Source organism: Podarcis vaucheri (assembly GCF_965113315.1).
Source record: "Podarcis vaucheri genome assembly, chromosome: 17".
Taxonomy (NCBI): Eukaryota; Metazoa; Chordata; class Lepidosauria; order Squamata; family Lacertidae; genus Podarcis; species Podarcis vaucheri.
In genome coordinates, this window is record NC_138755.1 from 5,642,969 (window position 1) to 5,661,698 (window position 18,730).

General features: G+C 47.4%; 1 protein-coding gene and 2 long non-coding RNA genes across 3 annotated transcripts in view; 2 read left to right on the plus strand and 1 right to left on the minus strand.

The window, feature by feature from the left end:
- The window catches only part of LOC309522359, a 205,901-nt gene that overhangs the window by 169,123 nt on the left and 18,048 nt on the right, over positions 1-18,730 (plus strand). The gene's annotated exons all lie outside the window — the stretch shown is intronic.
- Positions 906-2,779, minus strand: LOC309522353. The gene is made up of 3 exons (XR_014215064.1): positions 2,442-2,779; positions 1,679-2,292; positions 906-985 (listed from the first exon to the last, which is right to left on the minus strand). It is a non-coding gene; the product is annotated as an uncharacterized lncRNA (long non-coding RNA).
- On the plus strand, positions 7,474-18,210 carry PCSK1N (proprotein convertase subtilisin/kexin type 1 inhibitor). The gene is made up of 3 exons (XM_082205544.1): positions 7,474-7,636; positions 13,343-13,938; positions 17,345-18,210. The coding sequence occupies exons 1-3, from the start codon at positions 7,586-7,588 to the stop codon at positions 17,604-17,606; spliced, it is 909 nt and encodes a 302-aa protein (XP_082061670.1). The 5' UTR covers positions 7,474-7,585; the 3' UTR covers positions 17,607-18,210.

Here is an 18,730-nt window from a genome sequence, read left to right on the forward strand (position 1 = left end):
CCCTACTCCACAATCTGGGGATAATAATGTGATGATTACAATGACGTGAAACACTTGGAACATTTAGTAGGAAATGTAGCATATCGGTATTATTTCCGCTCCCAAATGAGCTCCCAAAATTACTACAGTATTTTCATATGGGACCTAAAACTTAAAAATAAAATAAAATTGTAGATCAGTGGATCTTTTTATATAATAGCTCTCTGTGGCTTTCTGGCTTCCACCTTTCTTTTCAGGCATCCTGCATCTATTATTACAGGAATGGAGAACCTCACAGCCAGGGTTAGATGCATCCTTCCAAATCTCTCGATTTGGCCCCCCTCAGGACTCTCGCAAAGCCACTCCCCCCTCCAACCACACCCCTCACCCACTGTACAAAGGGCAAATTTTGATTCATTGCCCCACCCACTTCTGCCTCTGGCCCCTCCCACCACTGGCATGTGGCCCCTAGAAGGCTGCTCAGAAGAGAATGCGGCCCTGGGGCTTAAAAGGGTTTCCTGTCTGCATTTGACGTTTTCTGCTTCTGGGCACTCCATGCTGCTAAACCAAATGGTTGCATAGCAGCCCAGCTTGGCCCAAGACATTTTGGCACCTGAGGTGGACCTCAAAATGGCGCCCTCCTGCCCGCCAGAGAGATCTGCAAGATCTACATCAGGAAGAAGGTGGGGTGGTGAGGGAAAGGTCGACATTGGGGTTTGCTGTCTCGGTGGACCCCGCCTCACCTTGTCTCTTGGGTGGCTCTGATAGCAGCCAGCTGGCTCTCACCTCAAACAAAGCTATGCGCATGAGCTGAGGCCTTTGGCTGGTTCTGTTGCTCTCAGTGAAAGACGTGGCCTTCCGTTTCCATGTGGGCCACAGCATCAACATTTTTTAATAGTAATAAAAGGTAAGAAATTATTGCTTACCAGCAGAGGGCAAGGGAAGGAATCAGGAAAACAAAAGTCTGTGCTTTGAGGGGCAGGAAGATGCAAACAGGAAGGTGGACCTAAAGAGGGGGGAAATGATCAGTGCAGTGTCTGAAGGAACAAGCATGTTCTCCAGGAATTTATCCATATTTCCCCAGAGAGTTATTATTATGCAGAGTTATTATTACCCAACAGTGCTGGCTCCAGGATTTGGGGACCCATCAAGTGTGGCAACCTCAGTGGACCTCCCTAGCCCGTAAGAGGAGGGATGTGAACACTGAGAATGCTCTTTGCCATCATCTGATCTTCTTGGCTATTCTGTGCAAAATAGAAGCCCTGCTGTGGTGGGATGGACACCTGTTGTTTTTGGGGTTCTGGCAAATGCCCAGCCTTGCCACCCTCTGGAGCTGGCCCTGTTCTTCAATTCTGGGGGATAGATGCTTTGGGGATAGCTGGCACTGCTGTTTTGTGCAGAATTCCTCACTTAGCTGCCTTTGGGGTATGACCAACAATCCTCAGCCAGCACACCCACTGGTCAGAGATGATGAAAACTGTAGCCCCAAACATCTGGAGAGTGTTGGAGAGAGAGGTATGGAAGAGAGCTCTTACTCTCTCATAGCCGAGTTAACACAATGGCGATTGTTCTAAGCACATCAAAACTTGGTTAGATTCTACATCTGCCCTCATCCACCTTTAAACAAATGTTCCCCATAGAAATACTTAGGCTAGAATAAATCACAGACACCTCGCAAATAAATGACTATTTTACTCACAGCATTTCCAGAAGTATCAAACAAGTCTCTACACGTTGACATTACAATAATCCAATACACGTTGGATTAGCAAGGATGCATGCTATAAAAATCTCATTTTAGGGAGATTCAGTTGACTTGCAGGCAGTCCAGGTCGCATGGCTTCTTGTTTGTTCCAGGAAGCACAAAGAGAGAGGGAAAAGGTGGCAGAACCTGCTGAGAGCCTGCTAAGCCGCATCCACTGGTAACCTAAGCTCAGGTGATCCCTTGTGAATCAATAACTGTATATTATAAAAGAAGGGAGCCATCTGGAGATGGCTGGTGCAGGCAGCAATAAGATAGATAGACCAATGGTCTGACTCAGAATAAGGTACCTTCCCATTGTCCAAATTGCTTTAGATCAAGCAACTATTTCAAGATACAGGAGCAGAGAGTGGTTTTAAAAAAGAGAAGTTGGCAACCGTAGGCCCTGATCAAAACAGTCGCCCCAAAGGAGCTGTGTGACAGCATTTGACAATGGAGTTCTCAGGATAATTATTTCCCCCACCTCACAGGGTGGCTGCGCCATCATCACCCACTGAAGAGCATTCAAGGGGTTGGCTGCGGGGAAGCGATGTCAGGCAGTTCGAAGAAAGCTGTGTGGGAGACCAAAAGACACAACAGCAGCATAAGAGGTAATGGATTCAACCATAAGTAATTCATCCCACTTAGGAGAGTGTGAGAGCCAGTCTCCCAGGGGTGGGCTATGCCTCCCAGAGCCCCAGGCCAGGCTAGGATTACTTACAGAGCCATTAACTTGAGGCGGAATGGGAAACAGGCCAGGAGAGCTCAGCATCCACTCACTCACACGCCCTTGCTTTGCTGTAGGCTGGAAGAGAGAAGGGGCATCAAAGCCGGCTGCAGGGAGCCCGTGGCTTGGCAAGGAGAGCAGGGGAGGGAGGTGGGGACTTGTGGGCTCTTGACAGAGGGGCTTGGGCTGGAGTGTGGCTGTGCTGCAAGTGGTCTCCAGAATTTCTGCATCTCTTTGGATCCCAAGAGCAACATCGGAAGTGGGGACGCATCTGTTTTATTGCGGGCTGATTCCAGACCAATCCCATCGTGCACCACACCTGCCTCCTGCCACAACCCGCTCCAATTCCTAAATGAGTCATTACGTCTCCATGGCGATGGATGCAGCAGAAAGCAAAATTGCAATAACTGTTTGGGAGAAGAGTGGGGAGGGAAGGACAGAGAGCACATAAACGAGCTTGCGTTGCAAGGGGGTGTGAGAGATGACAAGGCACAATATTCCAAAATCTACTTTGTGTTTTTACTGAAGGTCCAGTATACGTTTGAGAGACAATCGCCATGAGGTATGCTGTTGTTAATGCCTTCCTTTTTCAAAACAGAAAGATGGATAAAACTAAACAGGATAAGGATGGGAGACAAGGTCTTCCAGAAAGCATTTTTTCCCTCAATACAAAAAAATAGAACTACAAATTCGAACAAGCATAGTTAAAAGAAGAAAATTATTGTTTAAAATAGAAGTACTGTTGTGAATTTGCTGTTGGACTCATTCCTAATCATCAATCCCTATACTTTTGCTTAAACTGACTTTGGATGAGAATCTGGGATTTGATGCAAAATAGCTTTAAGACCAAATTAGACGTGGTACGTATTAACTGCAATTAACAGTTCAAGTTTTATTTGTTTATTTAATGCAACTTCCAAGCTCTCACTGCCCAACAGGATCAGATGAATGGGTTTTTAAAAAAAGCATTCCTTCAAGCTGATGAAAATGCTGCCCTGCTCTTAAGCTGCTATTTACCCTGGAAGGGAAGCTTCCATTGCTTTCCAAAGTCTGTAGATATTTCCTGACTGGTCCATTCATCTCCAGGACTGGGGCTGAGATGAGTGCTTGGGAGGCTGCCTGGAGTTGACTGAAGGCTGGGGAGCTGGTGGTAGGAGTAGCAGATTTGCCTCCATGTAGCAGTACCTGCTGTTTGCCTCCACTCAGACTCCTGCTTGCATGTTCATAAATGAAGGAAATATTACAAAGAGACCATAATAAGTCTCTGAACCCAGTAGTGTTGCCCCTGGAACTTTACTGCCACTCAGCCAAAAGAGGGAAACTGTTGCAAAGAGCATGCTGGCCAAGGTTGCATTTTCTAATATGAGCCCAGATCACTATTATTCCCATTCTACAGATGGAAGAACTGAGGCTGACAGTGATTTGTTCAAGGCCCCTCCAGCTGTGGGCAGACTTGAACTGACATCTCCCAAGTTAAACTCCCTACCTACGGAGCCACAGACACTTTAGATTTTGATCGTACTTCTAGCCTGCAGTATTCTTGTGATCCCCGGTCTGTGTCTGTGTACGGATTGGGAAATATAACATTAAATTGCATTAAACTGGAAAAAGTTCATGTGTCGAATGAATTACACCCCAGATTTTTCATCATAGTGAAATAGGCAATAATAATAATTTAATACCTTTATTATTTATACCCCACCCATCTGGCTAGTTTTCCCCAGTGCTAAAAGTGAGATTATTGCTCACCTAGGCAAAAACCAGCAGCTTCAAGACTGTAGCCAAGTCACAAAGCACTACCCTAGTGTATTAATATTTGTGTTTGTTTACAAAACATTAACGTATAAAACACTTTGACTTAGCCTAATATGAGAGCTTGGCATGTCATGGGGATTTTAATGTCACGTTCGTGGCAGTGTGTGCTTAGGACTGAAGCCTTAGATGTTCAGAAACTGGACACAGGATGCAAGAATCATCTCTCTCTACGTCTGTCTCTCTCTCTAGGTGGGTGGGTCTAAGTTCTCCAAATGTCAAGACAAGATGAACCCACCATTAAGGAGAGAGAGAGAGATCTGGTTCCATCATGTGCAGATTATACACAGGAGGAAAACGTATCACTGGCCTGAAGGGGTTGAGGGTGGATGCAGGAAAGGGAGGGAAGGATGGATACACTGGGACTAGAAAATATAGTTACAGATAGGTAGCCGTGTTGGTTTGCCATAGTCAAAATAAAAAAAATCCTTCCAGTAGCACCTTAAAGACCAACTAAGTTAGTTCTTGGTATGAGCTTTCGTGTGCATGCACACTTCTTCAGATACACTGAAACAGAAGTTGCCAGATCCTTCTATATAGTGAGAAGGTGGGGAGGGGTATTACTCAGAAGGGTGGTGGGAATGGGAGATTGGCAGATAGCTGAGATGAGCCTGTTGACGACTCTTAATGACTGTAATAGGTCTTACAGGAAAAGGCAAGGGGTGAGAAGGTGAGAAATGGTTTAGTCCAGGTTCTTGCATTTAGTAAGAAAGAAGATATCAGTCTGTACCTGTGCAAGTTTCTTGGTGAGGTTGATGGACTTCCATTTCATGCGGCTCAATGTGGTGCCTTCCATGGTTCCAGTTACAGATAGGTAGCCGTGTTGGTCTGCCATAGTCATAATAAAAAAATTCCTTCCAGTAGCACCTTAAAGACCAAGAACTAACTTAGTTGGTCTTTAAGGTGCTACTGGAAGGAATTTTTTTATTTAGAAAATATAGGTTATGGAGAGCAGAGCAGGGATGCTACTTTTAAGCTGTGTGTCCTTGCTCCCCAGTGTGGAGAGCAGTGTTGCTTAGAGGGAGCTGCCCAATACATTTCCTTGACAAAGACAAGGGAGCAGACCTTCTGAGATCTGCATCTGAGATCCCCGCTTGCTCATTCTGCCCCAAAGCCCAGTCCAGATGGCACCCACTGTATAAGTTTGGTTGGCTCTTCCAGGAAGAGTGTCCAGGAAGTCAGCCACCCGCAGGAGCTGAACCCACACTGGGCTTGGTAGTGGTGGTAAATGCTTGAAACCAGATTCACTCTGGAAGACACTTGAGCTTGCTAGACTCACTTGGCTTACATGTATTCTGCCTCAAGAGTGCTCCAGTAGCTATGCCGTTTGAACGTCTCCAAGCTGGAGTTTTATTGTGGGTTTAGCCTGCAACATATTCTTGACACAAAAGCAGGACAAAACACAGAACATTTGTGGTATGGAAAGTTATGGGATTTCAGCAGGAAGAACATACGCAACAGGCACTGATTGGAAACGACAACAACAGCGGCAAGAGTATTGTTAGCCCAGAAATGGAAGCAAGAAGAAATTCCGATGAAAGAAGAATGGCAGACAAAATCAATGGACTACGCAGAATTGGATAAAATGACAGGAAAGATTCGAAACCTGCGGGACCAGAGATTCACAGAAGATTGGAAGAAGTTTACGAATTATTTGAAGAGCAACAGTAATCAACAAATTACATTAGTAGGACTACAAGGAGTTTTGTAAGGAGAAATAGAAGAAATGTTGCAAAGTAGAAAAATAATAGAGATATTAGTTATGAGATTTAAATGTAATAGGGAAAGTAAGAAATGTATATTAAGTGATTAGATTGGAAAATTTTCAGATGTGATTGATGGAAGAAAAAAAATTGTATAAGATGGACAAGTACGTTTAATTACTGTTGAAAATGATATGTTAAAAAACTAATAAATAATATATATATAAAAAAATGGAAATGAAGCAGAATATCCATCCCAAAGCTTTTGCAGATAAGTACAAATAGCATTGAAAGTGGAATTGTGACTAACAACAGGAAGCACAAATCACCATGAATGCAGAAATAGCCTTTTAGAGTTGGCTGGTATCTTAAAGGGGACAACATATTGGATGCGAAAAGCTGCCTGGCCACAAAACTCACTGGATGTTCCTTGGATCGGTTGGTAACTCTCAGCATTATCTACATCTCAGGGTTGCTGTGAATTTAATATGGGGTGTCCCTAACCCACCCTTTTTGGGTGCCGTGGGTGCTAAAACATTTTAAAAAGTAAAGGAAAAGGAGATAGGCTAAATGAGGCACTGGAAGAAAAAAGAGAGCATGAAAGGGGAATATAATGAGGGTTGGAAGGTTGGAAGCAGGAGGTGAAAATAAAAGAGGTTCCTGGACACTTTTCCCTTCATTTAAGTTCTCTCTGAGTAAGTGGCAGGGTGAATGCACTCTACACATGCTCAGAAACATTTGGTTAGCATTGCTCTATCTATGCCAGAGAACTGCAAAGTGCCCTGTGCTCTTTGGATAAATTCAATAAATTTATTTTAAATTTAATTTAATGAATTTAATAAATAACTAATATAAAATTAAATAATAATGCACCCCTTTTCATGGCAAGCAGGCCAAAAGTGAGTTCTGTCTGAAATTAAACTCCACAGAGAGTGGGGTGGAGCTGGGAGAGAGAAGAGAGAGAGAGAGAGAGAGAGAGAGAGAGAGAGAGAGATTAACAGTATGACTCCCTTCAGGAAAAAGGTTTGTTCTTTAAAAATAATAATAAAACAAAACAAAGCCACACCTTTCTACACAGTCACGGAGGCTGTGCAGATCGCTTGGCGCTGAAAGAGATGCACTTTGCACGCGCTCCGGGGCACCGCCTTCCTCGTGGTGGCCCCTGTCCTTGGCCGGTGAAATCGGAGGCGGAGGTACCGGCGTGGCCGTGCTTCTCCTCCCCCCGCACCCCGCCAAGGGTGTCAACTTCGATAAAATATTGGGTGGGGGGCAGGTAAGCCTCGCCCCGAATCATCAATCATAAGACGTGGCGCGCACAAAACCATTTGCAGGAGGCAATGCCCATTAACTTCGGGGTGATGCTCCAATGTTTTAGGAGGGGGGCGAAGGCACCTCGCCCTCCCCCCCCCCCGCTGGCTCCTTACATGCCCCCCGCTGTCCTTGAGCCCCGGGCGCGGAGCGATGGGCAGAGGCGGAGCCCGGCGGCGAGGCGGAGCTCCGGCTCTTGTCTGGCGCCGCCGCCGCCTCCTCTGGCGCAGTCCGGGCTCGGCTCCGTCGCTCGCTTGCTGTCGCCGCCGCCGCCGTCTGGGCAGCCTCGGCCTCCCGTCCAACCCAGAGGGAGCGATGGGCCCAGCGCTGCTGCTCGCGCTGCTCTCGGGCCTCGGAGCCGCCAAGGTAGGCGATTCGAACCCAGAACCGGCGCCAGAGCATCAGTCCGCCGGGCGGGCAGGATGACCGGGGGACGCGAGCCACTTGCGGGATGGGCGAGCGTCCGCGGAGGGGGCGAGGGATCGGATATCGCGCGTGCCGGGTGCCGGGTTATCTGGGGACTCCACACCCAGAGGACACGTAGACGAGCCCCTGGCCCTGCGGCTTGGCTTCCTTGCTGGAGCGATCCAGAACCCATTGGGCTGGATGGTTCTGTGGCACCTTTCTGTGGCGCACCTGCTCTTCTGCCTCTGCGCAGCCAGCCGCGCTCTGGAGGGCGCGCATCTGATTTCTGTAGACGACTGAATAGTCGTCGTTGGCAGCCCAGGGAGAAAGGAGTCGCGGGGGGGGGGCACCCAAGACCCCAATTAATGGGGCACTGTGGGGATGGGCAGTGGCGTAGCGTGGGTTGTCAGCACCCGGGGCAAGGCAAGTAATTTGCACCCCCTAACCCGTGGATTTGCGCCCCCTAACCCGTGGATTTGCGCCCCCTAACCCTAACCCCCAGATGTTGCGCCCGGTGCAGCCGCCCCCCCCTGCACCCCCCACGCTACGCCACTGGGGTGGGGGAGATGAGAAGCGTTCTTCATCTAAATGATGGTGATCTGGAATAAGGATGCTCTCCAAACTGTGCAGGACATCTGGCAATCTGCGTGTGTTTCTGTGTTGGAAAGCAAAAAACAGCCAGTCATTTGTGCATCTTTTTCACCCACCGATCCAAAAAAACAAAAAGGCGCTCGTGTGTGTGTTTCTGCGTGTGCTTGTGACTCATGCCTGTTCCCTCTGTGAGCAACTGGGGGCTTTTGTGGGTGGAAAGGTAAAGGATGCGTTACGAATTCAGCTCCATCCTTTCCAAGAATTGCGCACAGCAGAAGACGAGTGTGCATGTGTGCAAAGGGCCGAGCGAGTGCTGGGGGGCGTTGCTGTGTACAAAGTGTGGGTGCGCGGGACTAAGGATGAGCTAAGGGTGTGGGGCTTTTGTGGAAAGGGTGTGACGGGTGCAAGCCAAATTGCGGGGTGTGTCTGTGCGTGTGATATCCGAGTGGGCAGATCAGTGGCGTAGCGTGGGGGGTGCAGGGGGGGCCGGCCGCACTGGGCACAACATCTGTGGGGGGTGCTCGCACTCGCAGCTCTCTAGTGGAAGAGACTCGAGTGCTAAAATCCACGGGGTAGGGGGCGCAAATTACTTGCCTTGCCCCGGGTGCTGACAACCCACGCTACGCCACTGGGGCAGATGGGCCGCAAAAGAAGTACACCGTTATTTTTGCACCTGTTATCCATCTGTACAAGACGGAGTGTGTGTGTGTTTGTGTGTAAAAGGAGGTGCAAAGTGAGGGGTACTGAAATACATGCCGTGTGCTATTCATTTAAAAAAATAATTCAGGGCATGTATTTTGGGGCATTTTATTGAACAAAATTCATATACTAATTGATTGTCAATAGAGCCTCTAAACGAGTTGCAGAACAATAAAAGCAGCATTAAAATTAAAACATTTTTTAAAATGCCAATAAAAGACAAGATTTAAAAGCAGGAATGAAAACATATATCAAAGAATACTTAAAATCTGCAATAAACTGGAAACATATTAAGGCACAATTTTCATCGATGGGCTTTTATGTCCGTGGCCTGTCTTCTGTGCGCTGCCACCCACATCTCAGCTGTAGGAGTCTTGACTCCTTATTAAGGGGCAGGGGTAGTTTGAACAAAGCCAGAGGCGGATTGGATGTTGCTGGGCTTTTGCACATATGTAGAATGTGTGTTTGAGGTGGGAGAGGCTGAATGGAGCCCCGCTTAGCTCAGGAGAGCCTCACAACCACCAAAGTGATTTCTCAGTGTACCCAAACCAACCAGGATTCCCAGCATCCATCCTCCTGGTGGTTGTGACTAACTCTGCAGGAAGACTGCAGAGGACCGTCCACTGTGACACATCCTCAAGGGCTTCTGTGCACATCCTTGCAGAGCCTTAGTCTGGCCCATCTGCCTCCTCTACTGGCAGATCCCCCTTGCCCCCATTTCCAGAGGGTCTTTCAGCTCCTGAATCTTGATTACGGCTCAAGTACATTTCTCCATTTGGGTAGGCGTTAGTCAGAGGAAGTTTGGTTACTGGTCCCCAGATGTGAGATGGGTGCATGGTGCAAATTGATATGTTAATAATAACAATGATGTTAATCATTATTAATGATTAGTAATGCCCTGAAATTTGGCTGCTGTTAGTTACGTAGATATGGCTTATATATGAAGGACATGTGGTGATTTGCAATAACCAATTTGCAATTGGGAAAAGAGTGTGGCTGGTATAGATCGTATTTGTGTGTATTGGGCTAGTAGGTCAGAACTTGGAAACAGGCTTCTGGTACACACACACACACACACACAATTCAGCCTTTGTTGTTCTGTCTTCATCAAAGCCTTTTTACAAATGTGAAGAAAAATAGAAAAATGGATGTGATTCTAACCAATTATACCATCTGGAGATGCAGAAATATAAACACTTACATCTACAAAGGGAGAAGCAAAATGCCATACTATGGCAGTCAAGAGGCAAAATAGTTTATTGTGGCGTGAGCTTTTCAGTCCCTACAACTGGTCCTGCGAATATCTACTGCCTCACCAGAAAATCTGCCTCACCAGAAAACCATCTCATTTTCTGTCCTTTAGCTGTTTCAGAATTATTGCACTTCCCACAAATCTGACAAAAATCCAGAGTGAAACCAAGAAGAAAAATCTGGAAAGAGTCTAATAGAAGGGGCTCAGGCATAGTCTAGTTTTCTGGCTTGGCTTTTTTTTTTTTTTTTAAGTCTCTATCTCATGTTCTTCTAGACGTCAGAGCAGGAAATGTGCAGGCAGTTTTCGGCTCAATTACTCACTCAAAATTAAATCTGCCTCTGCTTTGTAGTATTCATCCCCACGCCTCCCCGAGCCATGAGGCTGACTGAGTAATGCTTGATAATTCAGCATGCAGTGGTACTTCTGGTTGCGAATGGGATCTGTTCCAGAGGCCCGTTCGCAACATGAAAAGCTCACAACCTGAAGTGCTGTATCTGCGCAGGTGCGCGGCGTGATTTGGCACTTGTGCACATGCGCAAAGCATGATTTTGTGCTATAATAATAATAATAATAATAATAATAATAATAATAATAATAATAATTTATTTATACCCCGCCCACCTGGGCAGCTTCCAACAAAGTATGAAAATACAGTGGTCTGTGGGGTTTTTTAATGTATTTTTATTAAAGATTTTCTTGATTTACAAAGGTATGTGCAAAGTCTCTCATATTTTTGTTTTCCACGTAACAACTTTTTTTTTTTACAAATCGGTTTCATTTGTTGAGACATTAGGAAGAATAGGGGGAAAGAGGTGGGGGGGAATATGAGTGGGGGTGGGGTCGGGTGGTGAATACCCGAGTGGTGAATACATCGGGTGGTGAATACATTCGCTAAACAGGGCTGCCTTCAGATGCGTGTGCTGCACATGCGCGAGCGGCAAAACCCGGAAGTAACCCCAGTGGCATAGCGTGGGGGGTGCAGGGGGGGGGCCGGCCGCACCGGGCTCGTACTTGCAGCTCTCTGCTCCCTGCTAAAATCCATGGGTTAGGGGGCGCAAATTACTTGCCTTGCCCCGGGTGCTGACAACGTACGCTACGCCACTGAGTAACCCTTTCCGGTACTTCTGGGTCGCCGCGGGACGCAACCTGAAAAAACGTAACATGAAGCAAACATAAGATGAGGTATGACTGTAGTTGTGCCTAAACACCAGGGCTGATCCAAGATGTTTTGCTGCTGGAGGCAGAACAGCAAATGACACCTGCACCTCCAAAGGTCAAGGTGCATCGTGAGCAAGACTGACTGAGTTAGAATCGTAGAATTGTGGAGCTGGAAGGAACCCTGCGGGTCACCTAGCCCAACCCCCAGCAAAGCAGGAATCTCAGCTAAAGCATCCCTGACAGATGGCCATCCAGCCTCTCATTGAAAACCGCCAAGACCGCCATCCAAGGGAAACCATTCCACCATTGAATGGCTCTTACTGTCAGAAAGTTCTTCCTAATGTTTCGTTGGAATCTCCTTTCTTGTAACTTGAATCCGTTGGTTTGGGTCCTGCCCTCTGGAGCGGGAGAAAATAAGCTCGTGATTGTGGCACCTGAGGCATAAAATCCCACAAATTCATTTCCCTGGGAGTCAAAAAAATGCAACGACCATAAATTCAATAACCATTTGCTGTTCTTTTGGGACACTCAGAATGATCTTCCTGCGGCAGTTACCTCATGTCCTGCCAGGACCTTGTTGGTATCGTTTCAAAGGCTAAGCGCTTCCCCTTGCTAAAACCAATAAGGTCACATCCACACGATATATTTAAAGCACGTGGCTTCCCCAAGAGGACCCTGGGAACAAGCTTGTTAAGGGTACTGGGAATGGTAGTGCCATGTGGGATAAACTAGTTTCCAGAATTGCTTGGGGGAAACCAGGACTGTCAAAACCATTGTAAATTTGCTTTAAATGTATGGTGTGGATGTGACCCAAGATGTAAAAGTGCTTTGTTTTTGGTTGAATTGTGCCCTTTACCATTTTTGTTTTCACTTTAATTCTTAAGTTACTTTAAACATATCAAATGGCTTTTTCGTACTTCGCTGTTCTTGTAAACAAAATCAGCCCTTCTTCCCTTATGGGGTCTCCAAGAGCCCATATGGAGTCCTTAAGTGGGTTCCCTATCGGTAGGAGAAAATAACAGAGGCCAACCAGAGAATATTGAGAAGCAAAGCAGCTAGTAAGCCTGATCTTTATTGATCTGTTGCAACAGGGTGCTCCCCTCACACGCAGGAGGATTGAGGAGGACCCAGAATATAGGTGTGCCTGCCCTATATTTAAATTCCCTTTCCTGGAGCTCAAGACCACCCCTCCATACATCATACATACATCACAGAAGGGGTGTAACCCAAGACCACCACCCACAAACATCATACCTACATCACAGAAAAGGCGGTCTACAACAGAAATTTGAATGTTGTTGTTTTTCCTGTCTTCCAGGTTATCTGATAATGCCTTTCCTGGTAGTCTGGCCATTCCTTTGAGATGGTGATTACCCAATTGCTGAGACAATGGGAAGGTTCCCTCACCCCCTCCCTCCTTGTAGAGAAAACATTTGGTCAGTTTGGGAGTCAAAATGGTTTCAGGACGGTCTTCCTGTGCTGCTCCAGACATGTGGTCCACATATCTATGTACATGCTTGGTTGCTACATTAATGAACATTTATTATATGGTAGTACCTCTGGATGCAAACAGGATCCGTTACGGAGCCCCGTTTGCATCCAGATGTGAACGCAACCCGCATCTGTGCGTGCGCGGGTCGTGATTTGCCGCTTCTGCGCATGACGTCACTTTGACCATCTGCGCATGCACGAGCGGCGAAACCCGGAAGTAACGTGCTCCGTTACTTCCGGGTTGCTGCAGCGCACAACCTGAAAATACTTATCCCGAAGCTACTTCAACCCGAGGTACCTTTTTTTATTACACTGTTCCATCTTGATGTATGATGGCCCACACCACGAAATGCCCAGCGACTGGCTTGCTGTGGGGCAGAGGTGGTACCGTGTCTCCCTCCCTGCGATTGCTGCCAGCCTGACTTCTGACCTTTCCTTAAAATTCAGTTTGCAATCTTTCCCCCTGTTTCTTACAGCCTCTCCCCAGCACAGGGGGCTCCCGTGGAGGGCTGAACCACAACTTACCTGGGGGAGCCCGAAGGGTTCGGCGGGAGCTGCAGGGAGTGCCCTACGAGGCGGTCGAGACTGCATTGGCCAATGAGGTGTATTACCCCGAACTCGTCCGGCTGGCAGCGCTGGAGAGAGCCATGTCGTCCCCTGGTGGTCAGCTGCAGGAAGAGCACCTTGCCCAAGCCTTAGAGAGAGCCATGGCCTCCTCCGGTAACCAACTGCAAGATGACCGCTTGGCCCAGGCGCTAGAGAGAGCGGTGGCACCGGCCGGGAACCAGTTCCAACCAGACGAACGCTTGGCCCTCGCTCTGCAGCGCCTCCTTCAGGATGGGCATCGCCGGGACCAGGAGTCTGCCTATCTGGCCAACTTGCTCAGGCTTTGGGAAGAAGCAAAGGGGGCCCCGTTGTACCCAGAGTATGATGAGACCGGCTTAGCAGGCAACTCCTTCCCACCTCAAACACAGCGAAATCGCCACTGGGTCCCAGAAGGAGGATTTGAACCCCAAGAGGAGCTGGGAGGGGAGGAAGAACCGACTGGGGAGATGGACCCAGAGATGCTGAGGTAGCTGGAATGGGGTCCCATTTCTGAGCTAGGGCTTAGCCCCAGAACCTGTTTGGTATGTCATTCTCAGCTGTGTAACACAGGAAGCAATAAAGAAGGGAGTGCCGATGACATAGCTGTCAACTTTCCCCTTTTTTAAAGGGAAATCCCCTTATTCTGAATAGGATTCCTCGCAAGAAAAGGGGAAAGTTGACAGCTATGGCCTATGAGCATGTGCAGAATGCCCACACATCGTCCTCCATTGCAGAATAAATTCAGGCTGCCTTCACACACCTCTCATTTTATATAGAATATATAATTAAAATAACAAGGTAGTACATTTGAGGAAGCAGTTAATGGAATAGGAAGTGGTACATAAGAAATTCCAGTGGCAGTTTATATTTTCACCAGAATCAAGCAGTAAAGCGTTTTCCTGGTTTCAGGTTTCAGGTGTGGGGCTATGTCTGCATGACTATCTCCACTTTTTTTTTTTAACCATGCATATAGAAAAGTAGCTTGTCGTGGAGAAGAGTTCACCCAGCCCTCTCCCTGGCAAGCTCTTTGTCCAAATGCAGGGAGTTTGCTTTGCAAGAGTAACTCGTTCAGCAATGCAAACCCTCACCTGAAATGGTGTAATCCAGCAATGACGTTCCATCTCTTGTATGATGAACTGGCTTTTTGGAGTATAAAAATAATTATCCAATAATACAAGAAGATTCAAACAATGCTTGGGAAATGCATGGTTTTAAACAACTTGTGCGTTAACACAGCCTGCCCCTGCCACACGCACATGGAAACAAAGGGCAAGATTGCAAGGCAGAAGAACAAGGTATGGTCTCCATCAGTTTTACCTTTTTAAAGGAAACCACAGCCTAGGAAATATTCAGTGTAGAAAATCTGGGCCCTAGAACTGCCTTCTTCAGCCTGAGGTCCTCCTGAGCTCCTGGACTACAAGTCCCCTCTTTCCTGACTGCTGGCCATGCTAGCAGGAGCTGATGAGAATTGTAGTTCAAAGCATCTGAAAGATGCTGCTGGGCCCAACAGCCCCTCCCCCACCTGGATATTCCAGGTAGGTCCCCAGATTTGCATCTGGCGGCTTACATGCAGGCGGAATTCTGGAATTTTAGTTAGTGCACTGCGCAGTCACTAATTTCTTAGTAAGGAGGGAACCTGCTTCACTTTAGGTAGATTTTGGCATGTAATAATTTTAGTAAAATGTAATAAAACTATGATATATAGCAATATAGGACACGGGTGGTGCTGTGTGTTAAACCACAGAGCCTAGGACTTGCCAATCAGAAGGTTGGCGGTTCGAATCCCCGTGACGGGGTGAGCGCCCGTTGCTCGGTCCCTGCTCCTGCCAATCTAGCAGTTCAAAAGCATGTCAAAATGCAAGTAGATAAACCGGTACCACTCCGGTGGGAAGGTAAACGGAGTTTCCGTGCGCTGCTCTGGTTCGCCAGAAGCGGCTTAGTCATGCCGGCCACATGACCCGGAAGCTGTACACCGGCTCCCTCGACCAATAAAGTGAGATGAGCACCGCAACCCCAGAGTCGGCCACGACTGGACCTAATGGTCAGGGGTCCCTTTACCTTTACCTATATAGCATTATAGATTGTCTAGGTTGCATCCAGTGCTGTCCTTCCATTTGTGAAAGGCTAGTTGATGCAGCAGAGGCACCTTCTGTGAGTGCAAAAGAGAGGGAGGAATTTCTCCTTTCTCCTACAGCTTCCTGCACTGCCTTCCATGCTAGTCCAGAAGAACTGGAGCATACCGTATTTTTCGCTCTATAAGACGCACCTTTTGCCTCCTAAAAAGGAAGGGGAAATGTGTGCGTGTCTTATGGAGCGAATGCAGGCTGCGCAGCTATCCCAGAAGCCAGAACAGCAAGAGGGATTACTGCTTTCACTGCGCAGCAATCCCTCTTGCTGTTCTGGCTTCTGGGATAGCAACGCAAAGCCTCTTCAAGGCAGCGGGAAGAACGCTCCTCCTGCCCTGAAGAGGTTTCAGAATATATTTTTTCTTGTTTTCCTCCTCCAAAAACTAGGTGCGTCTTATGGTCTGGTGCATCTTATAGAGCGAAAAATACAAATTTGTGTGTGTGTGTGTGTGTGTGTGTGTGTGTGTGTGTGTGCAGAGGTCTGGAGAAGGAGGGCGGGAGGAGCAATAGACATTGTCTGCTCTCCATGCCCCCTGGATCAAGGAGCCTTTGGAAGGACAGGGCCGAGTCCAAGGGCTTGCATTTCTCTGTTTGCTACCTTAAGGGAACCTTTTCCCACATCGACTTGGCTGGCGAGGAACACTTGTCTATCAGTTGTAGAACCGCAGTGAGCCACAAAGTATTGTGGGACACACACAATGGGAGATGTTCACTGCGGGGGCAAACTGTTTTCCCTGGAAGTCTGAACACCAGTATTGATATTGTCAGTAAGAAATCTCGGATAAGCTTTCAACTTATCTAAGAAGTCATTATCCTAGGGTATGGAGAAGGGGAAGACTAATCCAAGGAAGAGAAAAATCCAGGTGTTACCTCTGGGAAATCTATTTCCCCCCCCCAAATTTTTTATTGATTTTTTTATTGATTTTCCACATTTATCAAATGACCTAACAAAACACACAACAAAGAAAAACACGTTACACTGCAATGAACTAAACACAAAGAAAAATTATTTTTTAAATACCTAATTCTCATTGATAACTGCCTTCTAACTGAATTTCATTATATCACCTGTATAGCAGTTCTCCAAATTCATATTTCTACTGATATTAACTCCTTTCATTTACTAACCTCTTCTCCTTTATTAATTTTCAAATCCTTAGTATTTACTACCACATATTCTTATTCTACCCCTAAGCCTATTTATCATTTCCAAGAATTTTCTATTTAATTTATATCACAATATTTAGCTAAATATTCTTTAAATTTCTTCCCATCCTCTTGTGTCTCCTCTTCTTTCTGGTCGTGGATTCTTCCAGTCAGGTCCGCCAGCTCCAAAAAATCCAACATCTTCATCTTCCATTCTTCTATTGTTGGTATTTCTTGCCAGTTTTTGGATAATAAAAGTCTTGCCGCTTTAGTGGCATACAAAAACAGTCCAACATCTTTTGGGGGGCATTTCCAGTCCTAGTACCTCTGGGAAATCTAGAAGAGCAGACCCCATACTAACCAATCCATGTCTGGGAGTGTCAATGGCACCATTGGGTTCTGTCAACAAAAGTGGGGTTTAGTGGGCAAGGCGAATATGGGCGGGTATACTTGTATGCCATCAGAAATTGCAACTTCAGTCTCCAGCCTTTTTGGGGAGTGGGGAGATGGCAGGCAACTTTATGAGTCAAGGCCTTTCCTTGGCTCCCACAAAGGATTGTGGGAAAAGGCGGAGAGGGCTCCTTCGTCCGACTCACCTCTTTCTCTTGCTCTTCTTTGCAGATACCTGGTTGGCCGGATCCTGGCAGGAGCGGGCAATCTGAACCCCCAGCGTTTCCCAGCGCCTCCCCGGCGCCTGCGGCGTGCCATCTTTGATGGAGGGGACCTCCCCGAGCCCCCCAATCTTCTGCGGGTCAAACGACTAGGTGGGGAGGCCGGGGGGGAGCCCCAGCTGCAACGGGTCAAGCGGACAGAAGGGGAAGGGGCCGGCGGGAGGAGGGGGGTTTCTGGGGGGATGCAGAGGCTTCGGTATCTGCCTGAATAGGAGGAATTGGCATAAAAAAGATTGGGGGAGCCACCTCGCCCCTGCCCCCCACCTCTCTGGCAGTCTCTGAATGTCAGTGGACTGTGACACCTCGTGTTTGTTCCTGCCTCTTTTCTGCCTTGTGACCCCAAATTACTGAGGAGGAAGGGGGAGAGCCTTTCACTGGGCTCCCCAAATCCCAGTTCTGTTATTGTATGGAGAGGGGATCTTTTCCCCGCTAACCTTCTGGGCGTCCTGACTGAAAGCTGCAGTTTGATGGTGATCATATCTCCCATGTCAAATGCAGAGCTGGTGGCCATCTTGGCTTAAAAAAATATTTAAAAGTGGCTCAAATAACCCCCACCCACCTCCCTGATTTTCCTTCTGCCTTAATAGTCCCATTACCTCAACCCTGTCTCTCATCCCTTGCTCCTCCCTTGGCCCACCAGAGTTTCCCCCTGCTTGTGTATGTCCGGTTTGTAAGATGCCTTGTGTTCACCCACATTCATGTTACACAAAGACATATGCACCCTCTCGCTGATTTGTCGCCCTGTTTGATCCTGCTTGTGGCCAGAGTTTTTGGTGTTGATGAATTAATAAAGAGCCCACCAGGTATTTTAATGTAGCGCTGACGTCATTGGTGTCATCTTCTCAAACCTTTTTCAAATACCCTACTCTGTTGAACTATGGAGCCCAAAGGTTCAAGTCTCAACGCCCTTGGGAACTTATGTCCAGTCTCAAAGTTTCTCATCTGTAAAACAGGTAAAATATTTACCGCTTTGGAGGGTTCCAGTGAGAATGAATAAGATAAATGATTTTCAGAGCCTATGAAAACAGCTATAAAGGTAAAAGTAAAGGGACCCCTGACCATTAGGTCCAGTTGTGGCCGACTCTGGGGTTGCGGCGCTCATCTCGCTTTATTGGCCGAGGGAGCTGGCATACAGCTTCCGGGTCATGTGGCCAGCATGACTAAGCCGCTTCTGGCAAACCAGACCAGTGCATGGAAACGCCGTTTACCTTCCCGCCAGAGCAGTACCTATTTATCTACTTGCACTTTGACGTGCTTTCGAACTGCTAGGTTGGCAGGAGCAGGGACCAAGCAACGGGAGCTCCCCCCCCCCCGTCGCGGGGATTCGAACTGCCGA

Excerpts from the sequence above, each read along its gene's own strand:
- PCSK1N (XM_082205544.1), top strand. The coding sequence starts at position 7,586 with ATGGGCCCAGCGCTGCTGCTCGCGCTGCTCTCGGGCCTCGGAGCCGCC. Across the intron at positions 7,637-13,342 it reads CGGGCCTCGGAGCCGCCAAG|CCTCTCCCCAGCACAGGGGG; the intron begins GTAGGCGATTCG and ends TGTTTCTTACAG. Across the intron at positions 13,939-17,344 it reads ATGGACCCAGAGATGCTGAG|ATACCTGGTTGGCCGGATCC; the intron begins GTAGCTGGAATG and ends TCTTCTTTGCAG.